The sequence below is a fragment of the Chaetomium fimeti genome (genome assembly GCF_033439085.1).
Source record: "Chaetomium fimeti strain CBS 168.71 chromosome Unknown B0H64scaffold_2, whole genome shotgun sequence".
Taxonomy (NCBI): Eukaryota; Fungi; Ascomycota; class Sordariomycetes; order Sordariales; family Chaetomiaceae; genus Chaetomium; species Chaetomium fimeti.
Window position 1 is genome coordinate 2,301,045 of NW_026944330.1, and position 19,575 is coordinate 2,320,619.

General features: G+C 57.8%; 8 protein-coding genes across 8 annotated transcripts; 5 read left to right on the top strand and 3 right to left on the bottom strand.

The window, feature by feature from the left end:
- Positions 1-2,986: 2,986 nt before the first annotated feature.
- B0H64DRAFT_84676 (CBF/Mak21 family-domain-containing protein) lies at positions 2,987-5,020 on the bottom strand. The gene is made up of 3 exons (XM_062808864.1): positions 4,263-5,020; positions 3,329-4,211; positions 2,987-3,273 (listed from the first exon to the last, which is right to left on the bottom strand). The coding sequence occupies exons 1-3, from the start codon at positions 4,874-4,876 to the stop codon at positions 3,127-3,129; spliced, it is 1,644 nt and encodes a 547-aa protein (XP_062662382.1). The 5' UTR covers positions 4,877-5,020; the 3' UTR covers positions 2,987-3,126.
- A 76-nt stretch (positions 5,021-5,096) lies between these two features.
- Positions 5,097-6,312, top strand: B0H64DRAFT_472087 (uncharacterized protein). The gene is made up of 4 exons (XM_062807918.1): positions 5,097-5,259; positions 5,335-5,786; positions 5,852-6,074; positions 6,129-6,312. The coding sequence occupies exons 1-4, from the start codon at positions 5,229-5,231 to the stop codon at positions 6,152-6,154; spliced, it is 732 nt and encodes a 243-aa protein (XP_062662383.1). The 5' UTR covers positions 5,097-5,228; the 3' UTR covers positions 6,155-6,312.
- Positions 6,313-6,710: 398 nt separating this feature from the next.
- On the top strand, positions 6,711-10,493 carry B0H64DRAFT_336415 (uncharacterized protein). The gene is made up of 5 exons (XM_062801147.1): positions 6,711-8,036; positions 8,116-8,430; positions 8,487-8,804; positions 8,856-8,919; positions 8,974-10,493. The coding sequence occupies exons 1-5, from the start codon at positions 7,153-7,155 to the stop codon at positions 10,084-10,086; spliced, it is 2,694 nt and encodes an 897-aa protein (XP_062662384.1). The 5' UTR covers positions 6,711-7,152; the 3' UTR covers positions 10,087-10,493.
- A 17-nt stretch (positions 10,494-10,510) lies between these two features.
- B0H64DRAFT_439304 (uncharacterized protein) lies at positions 10,511-10,922 on the top strand (the record flags this gene model as incomplete). The annotated part of the gene is made up of 2 exons (XM_062806417.1): positions 10,511-10,680; positions 10,796-10,922. 2 exons carry the CDS (start codon positions 10,511-10,513, stop codon positions 10,920-10,922), a joined length of 297 nt encoding a protein of 98 aa, XP_062662385.1.
- A 395-nt stretch (positions 10,923-11,317) lies between these two features.
- Positions 11,318-12,538, top strand: B0H64DRAFT_429982 (methyltransferase domain-containing protein; the record flags this gene model as incomplete). Its single annotated transcript, XM_062805916.1, has 1 exon — positions 11,318-12,538. Exon 1 carries the CDS (start codon positions 11,561-11,563, stop codon positions 12,536-12,538), a length of 978 nt encoding a protein of 325 aa, XP_062662386.1. The 5' UTR covers positions 11,318-11,560.
- A 303-nt stretch (positions 12,539-12,841) lies between these two features.
- On the bottom strand, positions 12,842-13,699 carry B0H64DRAFT_84733 (uncharacterized protein). Its single transcript, XM_062808866.1, has 2 exons — positions 13,574-13,699; positions 12,842-13,370 (listed from the first exon to the last, which is right to left on the bottom strand). Exons 1-2 carry the CDS (start codon positions 13,585-13,587, stop codon positions 13,010-13,012), a joined length of 375 nt encoding a protein of 124 aa, XP_062662387.1. The 5' UTR covers positions 13,588-13,699; the 3' UTR covers positions 12,842-13,009.
- A 165-nt stretch (positions 13,700-13,864) lies between these two features.
- On the bottom strand, positions 13,865-15,132 carry B0H64DRAFT_84753 (ER protein Pkr1-domain-containing protein). Its single transcript, XM_062808867.1, has 3 exons — positions 15,065-15,132; positions 14,056-14,862; positions 13,865-13,881 (listed from the first exon to the last, which is right to left on the bottom strand). Exon 2 carries the CDS (start codon positions 14,685-14,687, stop codon positions 14,142-14,144), a length of 546 nt encoding a protein of 181 aa, XP_062662388.1. The 5' UTR covers positions 14,688-14,862; positions 15,065-15,132; the 3' UTR covers positions 13,865-13,881; positions 14,056-14,141.
- A 1,625-nt stretch (positions 15,133-16,757) lies between these two features.
- On the top strand, positions 16,758-19,049 carry B0H64DRAFT_429985 (uncharacterized protein; the record flags this gene model as incomplete). The annotated part of the gene is made up of 3 exons (XM_062805917.1): positions 16,758-17,599; positions 17,810-18,290; positions 18,390-19,049. The coding sequence occupies 3 exons, from the start codon at positions 16,758-16,760 to the stop codon at positions 19,047-19,049; spliced, it is 1,983 nt and encodes a 660-aa protein (XP_062662389.1).
- Between the last annotated feature and the right edge of the window lie 526 nt (positions 19,050-19,575).

The window sequence follows — 19,575 nt, forward strand, 5'->3', positions numbered from 1 at the left end:
CCAGTCACCGCCCGTTTCGATCAATTCCCTCTCCGTTTTGACCCAGGTAACCACTTTTTTGGCGATTCGGAAATCTCGAAACCCCAACCCATGTTGTTGATATCTCGCGCGCCGTGGATCGGGGAGTAGCGGTGAAGAAGTTTCGGAACCGCAGCACCGACCCGGGCAACCGGCGGCGTTTTACACCCCTGGGGCCAAGCAATCCCGAGGATCGGTTTGAGCCCATGTGGATCTTGCTCCTAACTTTTTTGACTTTTTTCTCCTCTTTCCCTTCCCTTCCTTCACCGATCCCTTGTCCTTGTCCTTGCCTCGGCCGGGGTGGATTTGGATTTGAGTTTGCACACCCTACCCAGACCGGATCAACAAGCTGCGCGAGGTCGACGCTATTACCGAATCTGTACCGGCGGGATCGGATTGATGACCTCTTCCGGGGGCTTTCGGGGATGTGGGTGGGGAGGCAAGCGGCTGGATGAGTCAGATCGTCGGTCTTGATCGTGGGGTATATGTCTCCATCGACGTAACCAGTGAGACAAGTGAACGCGCGACCCCTCCCGACCGACCTACCACGGGAGCTCCGGGCGAAGCGGGATGGGAACGGGGGGCGACTTCGGACGGGAGGCGCGGCGGCACGGATGCGGGCGGGCGTGGGTTGGTCGCCGAGCAGGCAGGCAGGCAGGCGGGCGGGTTCCTCACCGCTGGTCTGTGCAAATTCCTGCGCGCTCAGCTTGCTGAGCTGAGCTGAACCAACCCGCCCTCGACGATACGGGAGCCCACCGCGGTCCGGCCGGGCCAAGAAGGCCGATACGGGCACCGGAGTTCGAACGGGATCTACTGGACGGATGCGGGGTGGAGCCGGAGTGGGGGTAGGTTGGACCCCGAAAGGAAGTCGGTGAAAGGGGCGGTGGGTTTCCGGTTTCCCCCTTTTGTCCCTCCTCGTGGGCTGTGGGCGAGCGGCGGGGGCGGGGGGTGTATCTGTGAGACCTGCCGGTCATTGCCTATCGTCGTACGTCCATCTGTATACATGCCTACAATCCAATAACTACCCAACCTACCATCCTCGGCTCTACCATTTTTCTACTTTGCTCGGTCATCTGCGGACAATGATGAGAAATACCCGTGATAGCAAACCGAGCCACAGAATAGCAGCAACACCAACCTCCCTGCGCCCCTTCCATGCCGCCGGTCCGTTGCAATCGAACCATAATCAAAGCTGGTGGAAGGTTATGGACGGGCTGCGCCTTACGGTGGCACTGTGCCGTCTGCCCGCGTGGAAGGCCTGGGGGGGTCCCATCCATGCTCTCCATCCATCGATCAAATCAATCGTGCAGCGTTTCACGGGCCTTGTCCTTGCCTCTCTCTCCCTTGCCATTGCCTTGCCTTAAACTCCCTTGCGTTGCGGCTCTCTCTGGGTGAAACGCCCGCGGGTGGGGTTCTTTTTAAATTATCTACTGTGGGAGACCTGCTTGACCGCTTGACCGCTACTTTGGTTGTCGACGAGTTGGGAATGGGAATGGGGGGGGGGATTGAGATTGATGGGGTTTGATGCCCGATGATCCTGTCACTTTTTTCGTTCGAGTCTGCCTGCCTGCCTGCCTGCCGGTCGGGTCGGTGTCGGTCTGGATGTGGACTTGGTATGCCTGGATGTATGTACGAAGTACCTGGCTGGCTGGATCTGGGGGCCGCGGGGGAGGGGGTGTTTTTTGCTCCCGGAGGGGTTGCTCGCTTTCTATTCGTGCTGGGTTGGGCTGGGGGTGAGTGGGATGATTGTCGGGGACGCGTCAGGTGAAGTGAGGCGGGGTGAGGGTTTGGTAAGTGAGGCTGAGGGGGGCAGGGAGGTGGGAGGTGCGATGCGAATGGTCGGGGCTTCTGTGGAAGTGTCTCTCATTTTGGGGATTTGTGGTGAGGGTGAGAGAGGATGGGCAGACAAGTGGGGGGCTAGTTAGCACGGGGAGTACGGGGTGAGAATCGCTGCGGGATGGATGAGGGCGCAGCAATTTGGGATTGACGCTGGTTCGGATCTGGAGAGGACGGGACTGGTGCTTGTTGTGTTGATGAGCCATTACGCGTACTGATTCGGGGAGATGTCGACCGTACCCGAGGGGGTGTGGTCGGATGGCGATGGCGATGATGAGGCTTGCTTGCGGATGAGCACAGCTGCTTTCCCAGACACCCTCCAGAAAGAGGACGCATGCAGCCACAGCAGCAGTTGGTTATGATGGTGACTGTTGGTAAACACCAAATCCTCACCCGGACGTTGTGAGGCTCTGCTCGATTGGCCGGGTCAGCAACGCCATGCACATGCAAGCAGGATCCTGGCGCTTCGGGGTGCATCCGAGCTAGACTCAGCGCTTCCGGCTGAGACCTGAAGGCAAGGTACAAGTCAACGATGAGGAATTTGATAGTGAAGCAGAAACGGAGCACTAGGGCGCAGCGCCGTAACACATGTATTCTTTGGTTGCGCGGCCTAAACTCAGGGGAGCAGTATCGTGGAATGACATATCGCCTTTGATGGTCACGGTGGCTAACCGGTATAGATTAGGGGTAACCTCAACCCTAGATCTGCGGGGACTGTCGTGAAACCACCCGACATTATGGCTAAGTGGGCTGTCCGTCCCGGTCAGGCGCCGTGCTACGGCCCCGAGGTGCACAGGAGAGGGGTTCTCGAACACCCCGTGCCACCGTTCCACCGAATCTGCCTTCCATAAAAAGTGAGGCGTGAGCGGTCACCCGGTAGAGGTGCGGAAGCTCATCTGTGTCACCGGGTGCTTCACCCGAGGAGCACGATACCCCCCACTTGTGACAGCCATGAGTAACTTCAAAGCTTGCCGTGCCTAGGGGCCGCGCCATCCATGTTTCAATGCGGCAACGGGCAGCGTGTACCGTCGGAAGGGGCCGCCGGGTTCGTGTCGGCGGGCCGGAACACTGTTCTCAACCCTCTGATCTCAAACGGACATGCACTGGATGTCCGGGTGCATGCCCGGTTCCTCGAGACATGTTGTGCAACGGCAGCACGTGCTCAACGATGTGCCTTCGAGGGTTGCATGAAATTACGAGGTGCCGGAGAGAAGCATGAGGAGACTCCTTGGCTTCATCCGACGAGACCTGATAGAGAAGATGGAAAAAGTCCTATGACGAGCCAAAATCCCACAGGCCGACGAGCAAGCTGTCCGGCTCCGCTGCAGCCTCATCAGCTTTGGTGAAGATTCTCTTTGGGATCATGTACTCGACGACCGGTGGCTTCTTGACTTCCTTGCTTATTTCAGCCTCGAGGAGCTATGCCGCCGTCTGTTAGCTTATGCCATCCGCTTCCCAGTTGCGAAACACTTACACTGCCATAAGAGTGGTCCAAGAAGTCTTCGAGACTATACGCCTGCTTGGTGAATTGCTCCGATATGATTTTGGCGATTGTAGCAACGTTGGGGTGGTAGTGAGATTGCAACTGGACGATCTCCCACAGACAGCTGTCGATGGCGCGTGTCTCCATCGGGTCTTTCTCCTCCGGTAGAAAGGGGTCATCCAAGCCTTCAGTCTCCAGCAGATCCTTCTCTTCCTTGCTCCGAGGTACACGGTGCATCATGAAGGTAGTGAGAGGGTGCTTCTTGAAGAGGTTATAGAACCATGGCACGATAATCACAATAGCACTCGGTGGCGCATTTAGCGCGAGACGAGCTAACCGCTTGATGAAACTGGCCACCATCACTGCGGGTAGATGGGAGGACCCGAGGAAGGTGTCAAGCAAGCGTAAGAAGCGCGAGCGGTGCTTGGAGTGGAGGATATCGGCGTCGAGTAACGAGTAGAGCTTGGTGAAGAACTCCGGGTAGTCGAGATTGCGCTCCTGTATCAGGTAAAAGACACCTGACAGAGCGAGGAGTGAGATGGAGCCGCCAGAGTTGTAGCAATCGGTCAGGAAATCCATGAGCAGCTCGGGTTGAGTGAACCACGGGGCGATTGACGTGGCCATGGCTTCTAGGACCTTCTTCCTTTGCTCTTTGCTCAGGCCAAGGTGCATGAGCGCCAACCATGCCTCTTGAGCCTGTTTCTTGTGTTGCGACAAAGAGCGCAACGGGTGCTTCTTCTTTTGGGGCGGCTCAATGTAGAACTCCTCCAAATCGTCGTTCGACTCGGGCACATCCTCCATGCTGATCAGCATTTCGAACACGGTGTTCCGGAGATCTTCGTCGACGCCGTGCTCTCTCTCTGTGAGGTACGTCCTGTTCCTTGTCAGCCTGGTGTTAAAACCCGGTAAAGGCAAGGTAACATACTTGATGGCCTCGAAGGTGTAGAAGCGGATATCGTGGTATTCATCAACGAACTTCTCCGAGAATTCCTCCAGCAGCTGCTCAACAGGAGATTCGAGGAGGCTGGCGACAATATCCGAGAAGAAATACCGGGGAAACACTGGTTCCATCCGGTCGCCGAGATGTTGGGCTTCCGCTTTCAAAAGCGCCATGGCCAGCATCAGGGCGTTTGATGCCAGCTTCTTGCTCCGGAACATGGCCAAAAGGGCGCCCCTATAGTCGGCCAGGCGATCCCGCAGCCAACCAGTTACGGTGGCATCTTTTTCCGACACATCCTTCCGCTTAACGAGGTTGCCCGCGGCCAGAAGCCGGATGAAGATGCGACACAATGCCTCAGAGGCACTCAGGGCAGCTTTCGAGTCTTGGCTGCCTTTCTGCGCGAGTTCAATAAGGGTCGCAATGTTGTTGTAATGCTTCTTTGACTCTTGTATTTCGGTTTCGAGCTTCTCGATCGTGGTTTGGAGGTCGTCGCCGTCGCCGTCGCCAGATTTCCTCCTCTTTTTGGTCGAATCCCCATTCTCCTGGCGCTTCCGCTTGCCCGCAGTTTTGGCTGCGGTACCCTCAACAGCAGCCGGCATGTTGACTTGAATCGAGATTTATTTCCGTTCGCGATTGCGTTGTGTCGTCCTTCGATCTTCACTTTTCCGTGTCTGGATTCCGTTTCGCAACTCGAGTCCAGCAAAAATTAAGTGGGGGTATGGAGATCCAATTCGGGTGAAAATTGATGGATGCCAAGCGCCGAGTTCTGGAGCAGCACCCGCACTGGAGCTCACTGCTCTCGCCAGATCAGCTGCCGTGCCACGTGACCCTTCGACGGCAAAGAGCCGGGTCAAGGCATTCCGTTAAAACCTCAATTCGCACTTGGCAGCAGCAGCAAGCTCCGACAACGACGTCAAGCCGTCCCGCAATCGATATCCCACCCTTTTCACAATGGCGTCCCGCTTGGCGAGAAGTGCTGTCGGTGAGTACATCGCCCAACCGCGCGCGCCCAATTGAGTGTTCCATACCGGAAGCTGACTGCTGCTACGTTGTGAAGGGGCCGCCCGCCTGCGACCGAGCGTGGCTCCGCGCGCTCTCCCCGCCGTCTCGTCCCTCGTCACGGCTCGCCATACCTCGAATGTGCCGACGACCGACCCCAAGACCAAGGCCCAGTCGATCCTCGACGCCATGCCCGGCAACAGCCTGCTCTCCAAGACGGCCATTCTGTCGTCGGCCGCCGGTGCCTCCATCTACGCGCTCAGCAACGAGTACTACGTCATGAACGAGGAGACCGTCGTCGCCGTCTGCCTGCTCAGCGTCTGGACCGCCCTCATCAAGTTCGGAGGCCCCATGTACCGCGAGTGGGCCGAGGGCCAGAACGAGAAGATCAAGAACATCCTCAACGCCGCCCGCGCCGACCACACCCAGGCCGTCAAGACGCGCATCGAGGACGTCCAGCAGATGTCGGGCGTCATTGACGTGACCAAGACCCTGTTCCAGGTGTCCAAGGTGAGCCACCTTTTGTTTTGTAGGGATCCGGCTTTCCGCCCCCTCGCCGCTGACTGTCTTGCTAGGAAACCGCCAAGTTGGAGGCCGAGGCCTACGAGCTCGAGCAGCGCACGGCGCTGGCTGCCGAGGCCAAGAACGTGCTGGACTCGTGGGTGCGTTACGAGAGCCAGGTCAAGCAGCGCCAGCAGAAGGAGCTCGCCCAGAGCATCATCGCCAAGGTGCAGAAGGAGTTGGAGAGCCCCAAGGTGCTGCAGCAAATTCTGCAGCAGAGCGTGGCGGATGTTGAGAGTAGGTTTCCCGAATTACGTGCGAGGGGGTAGTATGGCTAACGTAATGATGCAGGGATCGTCTCCTCCAAGACTCAATAGACGGCTACTCGGATAGAGTTGAGACGCGAGATTCCCTTTGTACCAGTGTCTATACACATCTCTGTGCCAATATAACCCCTTAGTCTCGCTTTAACTTGTCTATGCTCCAGCTTCCTGGTTTTACTTACTCTGGTTTGTGTGGCGAGACCATGGCCCTGGTCAGCAGCCAGCCAACGAACCAAATTGCAGGATGTGAGGAAAGTGGAAGTATGGAAAAGGCATGAACTCGTATGCAGGACTCTGGGCTGCTGCTGCATGGAGAGGCCCTGGCGCAAGTTCGAAGCAGAAGCTAGATGAATACCTAATCCCCAAGCAACCCGCTTTCAACCTACCCCTCCCTCATGCACACTCCACTCGCCGACCGAGGTACCTGTGGCGTCAGGTTTGGAGCCATGATATCAAATGGAGGCCTCCCTCTCTCGAGCCCGTGATAACCATATCTGGCTTACCGAAGTCAACACGTGGGTTTTGTATTCGCATGTTAACGACGGCAGTCACAAATAACACCAACCTAAATAGGTAATAAACGTAGCTTCCTTCACATGCCATTCTCACCGAGAACTCTGAAAGGAATCTTGGGCTATTAAGGAAGGCGTTGTTCTTTGCGGGAGGAGTGGGGCGCAGCGAGCTCCCTTTTAGCTCCTTGCTCCCCACGCTCCCGTCTCATGTTATCTCGTGTGTCGCAGGGATCTCCAACATCAATGACAGCCTATCCCAGTGCTTCAACCCGAAACACAAGATGATATCATGACGCTAACTAACCATTCGAAGGAGTGAAGAAGTAAATTCTATTTACAAGGTAGAAGATTGATGATATTCCCATCATCAAACTCCCGTAGTCAGTCACGCCACAACCTGAATTGAGCAACACAAAGACTCGCATCGCATCGCGCGCGCATACAAACACCTTAGGGGGGGGTTCATCACAGTCAAGAAGGCCACCGTCAATTGCCCGCATCACAAAAACCATCGACATATCCAACCGCGGAGGAAAGGACATGGGTGACGGACCGGCCAACCAAGGGCCCGTTTCCGTCCCCAGCAGAAGTACTAATAACATCAGTACTCCTACTTCCGCATCTGCAACCACACCCGCACACCCACCCGCGCCCGCACCTGTTACCGGCTCCGGCCGCGGTGGTGTAACATCAACATCAACATCAACCACGCCAACAGCCACCACCGGCTTCCGCCACCAAGCCATCCGCATCCAAGAGCCCTCGGAACGGCGGCCCCTCCTCCCACAGCGTGCCGCCTTCTCGCACAACCTCGACGGCGACGTCTTCTCCTGCCAGAGCTACGGCACCACCCCCGGCGGCGGCGGCGGCGGCGGCAACAACGGCAACGATGGCACCAGCCCCGGCGGCAACTCGCCGCACGTGCGCGGCCTCCCCGTGTACACGACGATCCACCGGATCCGGCGCGACATCATCTCGGTGGTGGAGGACTACCTGTCGCTGGACCAGCTGCGCGACGTGCGGCTCAACGTGTCGGTGATCCGCCCGCTGGTCGACAAGCTGTACGAGCAGGACGACATCTCCATCGTGTACGCGCTGCTGGTCAACCGCGCCCGCTTCCTGAGCGAGCAGGCCCACCTGTCCAACCGCCAGAACGTCAACTTCACCCGCGCCATGCTGTGCGAGCTCATCGCCACCCGCATCCTGCGCCGCTTCAACGAGGACAACGAGGGGCCCCGCAACCTGCTCGTTCTAGCCCATATCTTGATTGCTGGGTTTGAGCCGTTTCAGAACGCCCCCGAGTCGGTTCGTGCCGAGGCGGGCGCTGGTGCCTCGAACGCCCGCCACCGGACCCTGCCCGCGCTGGAGGTGGCCATCTTGAGTGAGAGTCGCGTGTTCTTGGCGAGTACCAGTTGCCAGAAGATGTGAGTTCCTTTTTTTGCCTTCCACTGCCGGTGGGATAAAGGCAAATCGTGTGGGTGCTGATGCGGAGGGATATGACAGTGTCGACGCCATCTACGAGGGGCGGGTGATTTACACCCCCTCAACCTACATGGACATCATACCCGACCGGTACAAGCAGCGGCCCATCTCGCTGTACAACCCCCGAGAGGCGCCGCTGCTCAACCACTACCGCCTGGTGGTGCCGCGGACGAGGAATCTCCTCGAGATGATGCACTTTGTGGTGCTGCTGGCGCTGTACCTCGCCTTCATGAGCGAGCGGGACGGCACGCGCATCACCACCCTCGAGATGTGTTTTACCTTTTACGCCCTCGGATGGGTGCTGGACCAGTTTGCGACGCTCTTGGGCCACGGATGGTAGGTGTCTGCCCAACTTGAATGACAATTAATATGCTGGCTAACGTGCAATTCAGGGATGTCTACGCCCAGAACCTCTGGTCCTTTCTCGACGTCACCTTCGCCGTCATCTACTGGATCTACCTGGTCATCCGCGTCTACGGCTGGGGGACGGGGACGGCTGAAGCCGGGCAGCAGGCCCTCGACGTGCTGGCCATGGGTGCCCCGGTGCTGATTCCCCGCCTGGCGTTTAATCTGCTCTCGGACAACCTGGTGTTCCTGTCGCTCAGGTCTATGATGTCCGACTTTGCCCTGCTGTCGGCTCTGGCCATCTGGTGCTTCCTCGGCTTTCTGCTATCGCTGGTCTGGCTGGGGAATGGACATTTTGGCGCTGGGTAGGTACTCCACGCATTCGATGTGATGTTTGCTTTGCTAATATACAACAGGACCATCAGCAAGTGGATGATCTACATCTGGTTCGGCCTGGATGGATCCGGTATTCAACGCTCGGTAAGTCTGTGTAATAAAATATACACTCAACTTCCTATCAACTAACACGCGCAGACCGACTTCCACCAAATCCTAGGCCCCGCCCTCATGGTGACCTTTGCCTTCCTCGGCAACACGCTCTTCCTCACCATCCTGGTCTCCATGCTCTCCACCACCTTCGGCCACATCGTCAACAACGCCCCCGCCGAGATCCAGTTCCGCCGCGCCGTCATGACCCTCGAGGGCGTCAAAGGCGACGCCATCTTCGCCTACCCGCCGCCCTTCAACATCCTCGCCATCCTCTTCCTCGTCCCCCTCAAATTCTGCGTCTCCCCGCGCTGGTTCCACAAGATCCACGTCCTCTCCGTCCGCCTCATCAACCTGCCCATCCTGCTGCTCATCGCCCTCGCCGAGCGCCGCTCCCTCACGCCAACCCCTAGCAACCTCCTCCCCACCTTATCCCCCGCCCCGACCATCGCCCGCGGCGGCTACCCGGCCCTCAAGATCCGCCGCCGCTTCTGGGACCGTTGGCGCATCACCGCCCACGGCGACATCTCCACCGTCTTCGACGTGCCCCTGCCCGACCACGTCCTCGCCGATATTGCTGCCGACGACGACATGACCCGCCACCTCATCCGCCGCCAGTTCGCTTCCGCCCGGTCTGCCGGTGCTGGTGCGGGTGCGGGTGGTGGTGGTGGTAGTGGGGGTGATAGCCACCATGCCACGCCGCAGCCATCGCCGGACATGCTGCTCAAGCCGGCGGGACTTGGTGGACGGGGACGGGCGGTGGAGGCGGTGCCGCCACCGGGGCAGGGCGGGCCGCGGCTGGTTGGGCGCAGGGACAGTATTGCGCCGTTCCCGGGTCTGCGTGCCGAGCTGCAGGGGGTGTTGAGCGAGAGTGATGAGGTCAGTGATATCACGTCGCGGCTGGAGGCGTTGGAGGAGGGGGTGGAGAGGATTGAGGGGTTGTTGGAGAGGTTGGTTGGGGGGATGGTGGCGTCGTCGAGTGGGGTGGGGAGTGCGAGTCCGAGTGAGGAGGCGGTGGAGACGGAGACTGATGATGGGGAGGGGGATGGGGAGGGGGTGGGGGATGGGGTTGCTGCTGGGGGCCCGGTGGGGGTAAGGGAGATGGGGAGGAGGAGGTCGTTGTCGCTGGCGGAGTTGAATCGGGAGGCGGAGGAGGAGTGAGTGAGTGTAAGTGAGTGAGTGGGTGAGTGATGGGGGGGATAGAAGGTGGGGGTGCATTGCGAGGCGTTTCGCAGCGGCGGCGGTCGTGTGTTTTTTGAGCCTAGTGATACGAGGAATAAAGAAGGTGGTTTTTTGGCTTTCAGATGCCCCCCGGGTGACCACAGTGATGAGTTCGGATCATGGTGATAAGGGTACTTGACTCGTTGTCCCCAAATACCACAATTCAACAGACTCAACAGACAGTGTTCCTCCAACTCGAGCACTTTTTACATTCCCAGCTCGTGCCTTCCCGCGGAGACAACTTAACACTGCCTCACACCATTTCCATTAACCAAATCCAGCTCAATTCCCACCAGAGAAGACCTCAACCCAACCAATACAAGGCACCACCACTTAAGAACCACCAGACAAAACCAAACCCAAAATGTGCCTCATCACCCACTACCGCGACTTCCACTGTGGCCACCGCTGGGCCACCGTCACCCAGCCCTGCTACCCCGGCATGGGCTTCGACGCCTGCCCGAAGTTTACCGACGGCAAGGCGCGGCCGCTCCCCCCGAGGTTGGTTGCGCAGGGGGAGCCGTGTCCCAAGTGGTACGTTCCTCTTCCACCACTGACTGCACTACCCTTTGAGTTGTTGTTTGGTGATGGGGGGGTTGGTGTAAACAGACGGGGCTGACGGTTGGTGGGTGTATGGGGAGGGTTGTAGTGACCTGGGGAATGTCTACGACCGGAATGTGGTCCGGGTGGTTACGAAGGTGCGGTATGGGTTTCGCTGGGGGCTGGGGCCGGACGCGGCGGATCCGGGGTGTGATGTTGCTTGTTGTGTTATGTGACGGGGTTGGAAAGGGTGGGTAGGGAGGCGTATGGAAGAAAAGGGGAAAGGGATGGAGGGGATATGGGTGGAGGGGAGAAGGGTAGAGGGAAGGTTTGGGGGATAGGGGGATACGGTGACCGATGAGTTGGGGGGAGAATCTTCGGCTTGGTGCTCACCGGGTAAGGGATGGGTCGGAGAAGGATATATCATCGCTATGATTGTATCTGGGAAGTTTAATTACAATTTGTGGTTCCAAACTTGTGGGATGAGGTGTATAAGGGGTGGTAATCTGAGTTCGTGCTTAGAGATGCGGATGGGGAGCTTTGCGAACTGGTTAATACTTATCTCAGGCTCCTCTCCCATACAAACCGGCTCAATGGCCTTCATTCATATCATCTTGGATTTTCTAGGTCTGTAAAATTGTAGGTGTAAGTATAAAAGGAGACTTCATCTTCCATCATCCGCTTTCATCACGTGGCCCCACTCACTCGATTTTCTGCGTCTGTAAGAATCCCTCACTCACAATAGCCCCCCTCCATCAACCAAATCCGTCAAAGTGAAGCCATCACCACCAAGCCTAAGCCGCACTAGCTAGCCCCTGATCAGGACAGACGGCCAACGAACGAAAAACAATCCCAATCAAAATACAACGCCAAAATGCTGCCCACCCCCTCCACCTCCCACGTTCCCTACGCCCGCGTCTACGAGCCAGCCGAGGACTCCTTCCTCCTCCTCGACACGCTCTCCTCCGCCTCCGAAACCGCCTTTCTCGCCACCCGCTTTCCCGCCACCATCCCCCCTTCAACCTCTTCCCCCCCTACCACCACCCCCCCCTTAAACCCACCCCCGACAAGCTCACCAACCCCGCTAATCCTCGAAATCGGTCCCGGCTCCGGCGTCGTGCTGGCCTTCGTCACCGCCCACGCCCACGCCCTCTTCGCGCGCCGCGACGTCCTCACGCTAGGCATCGACGTCAACCGCTTTGCGTGCGCCGCCGCGCGCGAGACGGTCGTGCGTGCTGTGCGGGACGATGCGCTGCCGCTGTCGTCGCCGGTAGTAGGAGTGGGAGTGGGAGCGGCGGGGGAGGGTGGGGTTGGGGATGGGAGTGGGAGTGGGAGTGGGAGTGGGAGTGGGAGTGGGAGTGGGAGTGGGAGTGGGAGTGGGAGTGGGAGTGGGAACGGGACTGGGAACGGGACTGGGAACGGGACTGGAGCGGGCTACCACCTGGGCACGGCGCAGGGGGATCTCGCCGGGGCGGTGCGGGCGGGCAGCGTGGATGTGTTGGTGTTCAACCCGCCGTATGTGCCGACGCCGGAGCTGCCGTCGATGTATCAAGGGGGAGGCGACGGAGGAGGGCAGGCGGCATACGAGGAGGATTCGCGGCTGCTGGCGCTGTCGTACGCCGGCGGTCGGGACGGCATGGAGATCACGGACCGGCTGATCGAGGCGCTGCCGGGGGTGCTGTCGGGCCGGGGGGTTGCGTATCTGCTGCTGTGCGCGCAGAATAAGCCCGAGGAGGTTAAGGAGCGGATTAGGGGGTTGGAGGGCGGGGCGTGGAAGGCGGAGACTGTTGGGACGAGCGGGAAGCAGGCGGGGTGGGAGAAGCTGCAGATTGTGAGGATATGGCGGGAGTAGATAAAAGGGTCACCAGGAGATGTGGTGGTGTTTGATGGGTATTATTTGCTGTTCCTCCTCTCGTTGAGTAAGACAGCCCACAGCTTGCTACATACACGTCCGCGAGATGCCAGACCAAGCAAGAACCCCATGGCATTTTTCAGTCCGTCCTAGAACGCCATACGATTTAAGAGCCGCCCCTAAACCCGCGGCGGCCAGCAAGACAGACAGCTCCGCCTCAACCAAACCGGATCGGTGCTGCCCAACTAGCCTCCCCACCCTTCCGAGCCAGGCGTACGGCAGGACACCCATCCCCGATCGGAGTGTAGATATATTTTCCGCCCACTGGTAGTTCCTCGACTCCGTCTTGCCATCCAAATGCCGGCCCGGCACCTAATCACCTCGATAGATAAAGCGGACACCCATGCCACCATCAGGCGCCACACAACCTCTTGAGTTTTCCCTCCGACCTCAAGCCCTAGCGAAACCAGCTTAGAACCCCCTCCCGCGGCCGCGCCCCCTCCCCCTCCCCATCCCACGGCCGCGCCCACCACCACGCCCACCGCGCGCGGTACCGCGGTCGGCCTCCTTGCGGGCCTTGTTCTTGGGCTTGGGGGCGTCGTCGATGAGCAGGGTGTCGAGCGGGAGGGAGTCGGGCAGGATGAAGTAGCGGATGGTGCTGCCGCGGACGTTGAGGGTCTCGAGCGGGATGGCGTCCTGGCCGCGGGGCGTCATCTTGACGTTGCGCAGGGCCGTGTTCATCTGCGGCGACACCGACGCGATGGTGCCGTGCACGATGGTGCCGTTCTTGAGCTCGATGGTCACCGTCTCGTTGGCGCATTTCATGAGGAACCTATGTGGTGGGGGGGTGGTTAGTTGGGCTCTTTTTTTGGGAGGGGTGGTGGCTTGAATCGGTGGGGGTTTGGAATGGGGAGAGCTCGTGATCGGCTGTTGTTGGGCCTTTCTTCCGGAGTTCGTCACGGCGTGTTGAGGCGCGTGCTGGGTCTCGGGGATACTGGGCAGAAGATAATAATATAGTGTGGGATGATGGCTTACCTGACTAGCTTCATCTTGACGGATTTCAGGGAGACAGATAGCCTGCTCCAAATGTGAATCCGTGGTTGTGGGTTTTGTCGGGATCGGTCTTGTTGATGTTTATTCGTAACCGTCGGTATCGCAGCCCGGAACGGTGTCGCAGTTCAAGGCTGGAGCTCCAGCGAGAGTTGGATGCCAAGCCTGAAATTTCAGATCACGTGCACCCACTTAAGCGTTCATTCAAAATGGTCGAGTCTGGACGGGACTGCCGAACCCCGCCACCTATGCACTCTTGATTTGGGAGGGGTTGTGATCGCAGACTTGCATAGCTGCCAAAAGTGAGTACAGGAACCCAACGACTTATCACTGGAACTTGGTAAGGGTTTCACGGTATAGGTTGAACCACCGCGCCCAAGCTTGCTGTTGGTTGATTGTATTTGAGCTCTGGAGCTTCCTCTGTGGTTTCGACGTGCTGTATTTACATCTCTAGAACAGGACAGAGCCCGGCCAAAACTGCCCGTGTCCTACGGCCTCCTATCCACACGACAGCCAGCATAGAACCCCCACCAGCCACATCCAACCAGTTTATCTATTTATCCTTCTCGTTCTCCGAAACCTTCTCCCACTCGTCCTCGGTGCTGACACCACTCTTCAGCCCCTGGCTCGGGCTCGGCAGCTCCTCCGCAACCCTGTGCTTCAGCTCCCCGTGCGTCTCGGCCGGCTCCACCTCGGTACTGACCGCCGCGGCCTCCGCAGCAGGCGCCGCCGCCGCCGCCGCTATCGTTGGAACCCTACGGAGGCTAGCCGTGGAGGTCGCGGCCTCGACTTCCGTCTCGCTGTCGTCCGGCGACGGCGCCGCGCGCGGTGGTGGTGAGCGGGCCGCTTGGGTGCGCCGCTTCTTCTCCTCCTCCTCTTGCTGGTGCGCCTTGAGCTCGTTTGCGAACCAGTTGATGGAGGCCCAGAGACCGCCGCACAGCACCGAGAGGATGACGAAGTGGATGCTGTAGGTTGCGTAGAGCATGCCGGCGAGCACGACCTGCAGGGCCGCGAAGGTGACGTTTGTCGCTACGAGCAGCGTGGGCGTCGGGCCCGGCGTGAAGATGGACTGCCATAGTCCCTCGACAAAGGATGCCATGGTAGCTCCGGGGTACTAAGTCGGTCGGGATATCGAGTTGGGTCGTTTGCGCAAGCGTTGTTTTGAACTTGAGAGGATGGTATGTGGCACGGCGGAGGAGGAAATAATGGCTGGTTTGTATTGCGACCTTGTTGCAACTGCTGCGACTGTTGTGACTGTGTGCGAAGCCTGGGAACTATGCGGTACAAAATGTCGCGTTTAGCGTTCCAAGTTGGCTGCAGGTGACGGTGTCGGGGTCAGCGTTGGATCACGGGGGGGGCGGGAACGCGGCCATTTTAAGCAGCCGATCAGGAAGCAGGCAGCCCGAAAACCTGGCAATGACATGCATGACACCTTTGCAAAAAAGATTGTGGAGGGCCACCGGGAGCAAGACTCACCCCTAGCTTTGGGCAACGTGGTTTGTCCGTTTGCGCCCAAACAACAGCGTGTCAACTGTCAAGTAGTGGTGGTTGGGGGGCATGCGGTTGGGCAGAGATGACGACGCGACAAGGCCGGCAGCAAAACGGGAGCTCAGCCGTGCCAAGCCTCAGGGTCGTGAGTTACTGGGGATCCAACAGGGGGATGAAGCTGTGCAGAAACACACGAAAATGAACCACGAAATTCTCAGGGACTGTTTGAGCGGGGTAGAAAAGGGCAGGGAAGACCACAACGCCGAGCAAGGATTATATGAAAGACGACGAAATAGCCTCTAGGCGCTATATGCGCGCAGGGACTTCGGCCTCCCACTTGTTGTCGTTTGCTGCCCGGCAGGAGGACCGATGCAACGGCGGGGAGGAGCAGACATCCGGGAAATGGTGGGGTTGTTTGTCGACGAAACGAACTCGTGGGCGAACACCGAGGCAAAGCACGGCGAGGTCTTCCGCTCCATCAGATCGCGACGGTGGGTTGATATCTCGGCCAAACAGTTGGCCTTGTTTTTCACATCATAAACCGTGGTTTCCTGAAACCAAAACCCGGTGATCCCCCACCGTTTTGCGGAGGAACCCAAGATGGGAGAACCAAGATAGGAATGATCTAGGATGCAGTGGGAAAAAGAAAGCGTGGGGCCGGCCGGCCGGGTCATGAAGGCGGGGTCTGCATGCTAAAAGACGGCCCTACACTAGGTGCAGGTGGTCCTACCTATTTAGGAAAGAATTAGTTTAGACAGAATACTTTGGGCAACGGCTCTTGGGGTTGGTTGTCGTTTGATCGTGTGACGATACCCCCCACTCGGAGGGAGTTCGGTACGGAATATTGGTCTCGTTCTCAAACTCTGAGCACCTGGTGTTGGAAAAACGAGTCCTAGTTGAAGAAGTAAATTAAAACTAACGTTCACCCTTTATTAGACATCCGGGCCCAACTCTTCAGGTGTTTAATTTGGTTGTGTTGTTTTGCAGTGGAATGGTCGCCTGCTTGCCCCCATCAAGCCCCGAGAACGGCAACAACAGTTCTCGGGCAGTTTCAAGGGAAGTCGCGGCCTCTTTACAGTATCACCAAAGCAGGGAAACTAATAAGTGCCACTGCTCAAATTGTATTTATCTTTCTATTTCCGGTTAACCCCTTCAAAGTTGCGGGTGAAACCCCAGGCCACCCTCGACATGCTTCCAGTGCTGTTTCCTCGAGCTCCCGCTCCATAGCCTTCACAGAGTTAGCAAACACATGCCGCCGGGCGATAGCACCATCCCCAAAGTACAAACACCCCTAGGCTTTGACGTCACCCACATTAGTTATCTTAGTATTGCAACCCATTACCGCCCGATTATGCGCAACTCACAGCGTATACCACTCTTCCAAGCTCTATTTCTTAGCAGCGCCTCCTGTCCCGCTCGTTAGGCCCTTTCCCCGTGTCACTCTTGTGTGAGCTGAGCGAGAGATGGTCCCCATGATGGATTCGCCGGCTACTGTTGCGGATTCGGCCCAGGAGGAGACAAATCCGGTTGCCACCCAGCAATTGTGGGCGACGTGTCACCGCAAACGCCCTCTGACTCTCTTGGATCTCCCCGTTGACATTCTAGAACTGATTATCAAGGCATGTGAAATACTCTACTTTGGCACCCCCCAGATACTAATCGATGCTGTCGGGTTTAGAACATGAAATTGAACGATTTGACGGCCCTTGTTTTGACCAACTCGGCCCTCTACAACTTCGTCGTTCCATACATCTACTCGCATTTCGACATTGCGTGGCTCGAAAGCATGTCCGCCGTTCCCGGGCGCAGGGGCATCTATAGTCTCATATGCGGCTTGTCGACAATCTGTATGGGGAGCAGCTTCGTCCGTTCTGTGAGCGAGAGCCACCGCCGGAACAACCGCCAGTTGCCCCGGTTCCCAAACCGCAACTACGGCCAGTACATAAAAACGTTCAACATAAAGAACGCTCGGGAGCAGTTGCTCAGGGAATACCTGGTGTACGTCAACGGTGGCCAGATGCTCGGTACTCTGGTCGCTAGCGCCATTCGCAACATGGAAAACCTTGAGAGCTTCTGCTGGGACATGCCTACGGGCGTCCTTACCAGTGTCTTCGAAGCCCTGGCCTCGTTGGCTCACCAACCCGGGAAGGAGTGCAAGCTGAGCCGCGTAAAGGTCCGCTGGCACGATAACGCCAAACGAAACTATGGCCGTAGGTTTCCGGACCCCTACGCTGGTGCAGACAGCATGACGGTCGTTCCAAATGGAACCCGCCTCACACTCGTTGGCCTTATGCTGCCCCCCAACCACTACCACCCGCCTCCCCCAGCGCCGGTTCGGTACTCTGAATACGGCTGCGGGTATCCCACATTCAGTGTGCTTCCGCCCCTCAAGAGCCTGGCCGTTTTGGACATTGATGAGATTGGCTATCTAGACGAGATGGCGGTGCTCATCGGGCGCTCCAAGGACACACTTCAAGAACTCAGCGTTGGAATTTCAAGCAAAGCGCTCAATATGGCCTTTGTGTATCCCTAGGACGGACCTGGTCTTGAACAAATCGACCACTGGGTACGGTGGCCGGGTGAAAGTACCATTCGAGTTAGGCGACTAGGAGGCGTCCTTGGGGTATTGGTAGGGAAAGTCTATGACATCCCAGAGTACAACCTTTTGAAGGGAAAACTGAAGGTTCAAAAGTTAGAACTGGAGCGAGTCCCTCTATCCGTTCACGTCTGCAGATATGCCTTCGACTGGTCGGTGTTGACGAGCCTCACCCTGCTCAGCTGCGGCAGGCTCGACAACCTGTGGAAGATATTGCGGAAGCACTTCCGGCCGACTCAAGTGGGCACAACATTCGGCTTCTCGTCTGGTCCAAAGCCATTTGTCGATGTCGGGCGGCAGTATCACCTCGCGCTCAAGGTCATCCACACCGACACCGCAACCCCGTCCCTGATCAATTTCATCGAAAGGACCCTCGCGCCAAACTCGCTCGAAGGCCTATTTCTACGGTATAGGCCGGGAAATGTCAACAACCTTGTGTTATCCCTGGATAAGATTTTCGGGGGGGCCATCAAGCCACACCATGCGAGCCTGCGCAAGCTGTTTCTCCAAGCCCATCGCATTGATTGGGCTCTTCCTACCAACATGGCACTGTATCTCACCAGCGGCCGCATGAAGAATCTGCGCGAACTGTCCGTCACGCTGAAGTACCGGGACTGGGTAAGCCTCACCCCGCGTTTTCCCCCAGGACCATGCCCCCTCCCCCACCCTGTAACCATAAAACAAAGCCAAACTAACGCCAGCGGGCAAATCAAACAGCACATCTTCCTCCGCCGCCTCCCCCACATCCCCCAGCTACGCGCCCTCCACATCCACAAAGTGAGAGCCTACCCAGCGACCAACATCGGCCGCCTCTCCGAGTTGGAACTCGCCACCCAGATCGTCGACGTCGTCTCGCTCCGCCCGGAGATCCCGCTGCGCTACGTGGCCGTGGACGCGAGCTGTTTCGAGATCTTGGAGGGCCCTCCCTCGTCGATTCCGGGAAGCAGCGCGGATGAAGCGACTGAGTGGACGAGTGACGTGTGGGCGTCGGTGGCGGACTCGCTGGAGAGTTCTGATTCGGAGGAGGAGGATGATGAATATGGGGGAGGTTCGCTGCGGCCGGAAGAGCTTGCTAAGAGCGATAGTGAGAGCGGGGTGGTGTTGGGCGTGGATGATGGTTGGGAGGCGGCTTATGAACAGGAGGTGGAGGTAGGGGTCCATGAGGGGTACGAGGAGGCTAGTGGCGAGGAGGATGAGGATGAGGAGGATGAGGAGAATGAGGAGGAGGAGGAGGAAGGAGGGGATGGTTACGGGAGTGGGGACGAAGATGATGGGTTTGTTGAGCCGGGGAGTGAGAGGGTTAACTTTGAGTTGAGGAGGGTTGGTTTTCCTTGTGATGAGGTTGATATCTTCAGGGTGATGTCGGGGAAGTTGTGAGGGGTCTTGACGTTCTTGCTGGGCTGGGTCTTGAGAAGCGCTGTAGGTTTAGGGGTTATCGAGACTGATTGGGTCCTATACGGTATAAACCATGGGGTTGAATACACAGGTAGCGATTGAATTGTATATTCGTGCTAACCAAATCATTGTTGTCTTTGAAAGGGGTAGGGGGTTAAGTGACAGATTTGTTGGCGTATGGATTATGAGATTTTGGATTGTAATGGGTGTGATTATGCTCTATTCAAGCCTTTATAATAATAGCCTCACCCCTCCCTCACCTCTCTCCCTCGATTCTAACCAATCTCCTAATGTAACATGAAGGGACGTGTAAGTCATCGGGAGGATAATCAATACCGGGGTTAGGGTTGGACCATTTTATGCCAAGAGTCCCTTGGACCCCGGTTTTATCGCAGCTGAAACTGTCAAACTGCAGGCACTTTCAGCTCCCCTCCTGGCTGCCTGGTCGCCTGGACCATGCATTGGCTCGATTGGCTCGCCATCAACAACAGACGGCTCGACCACAATA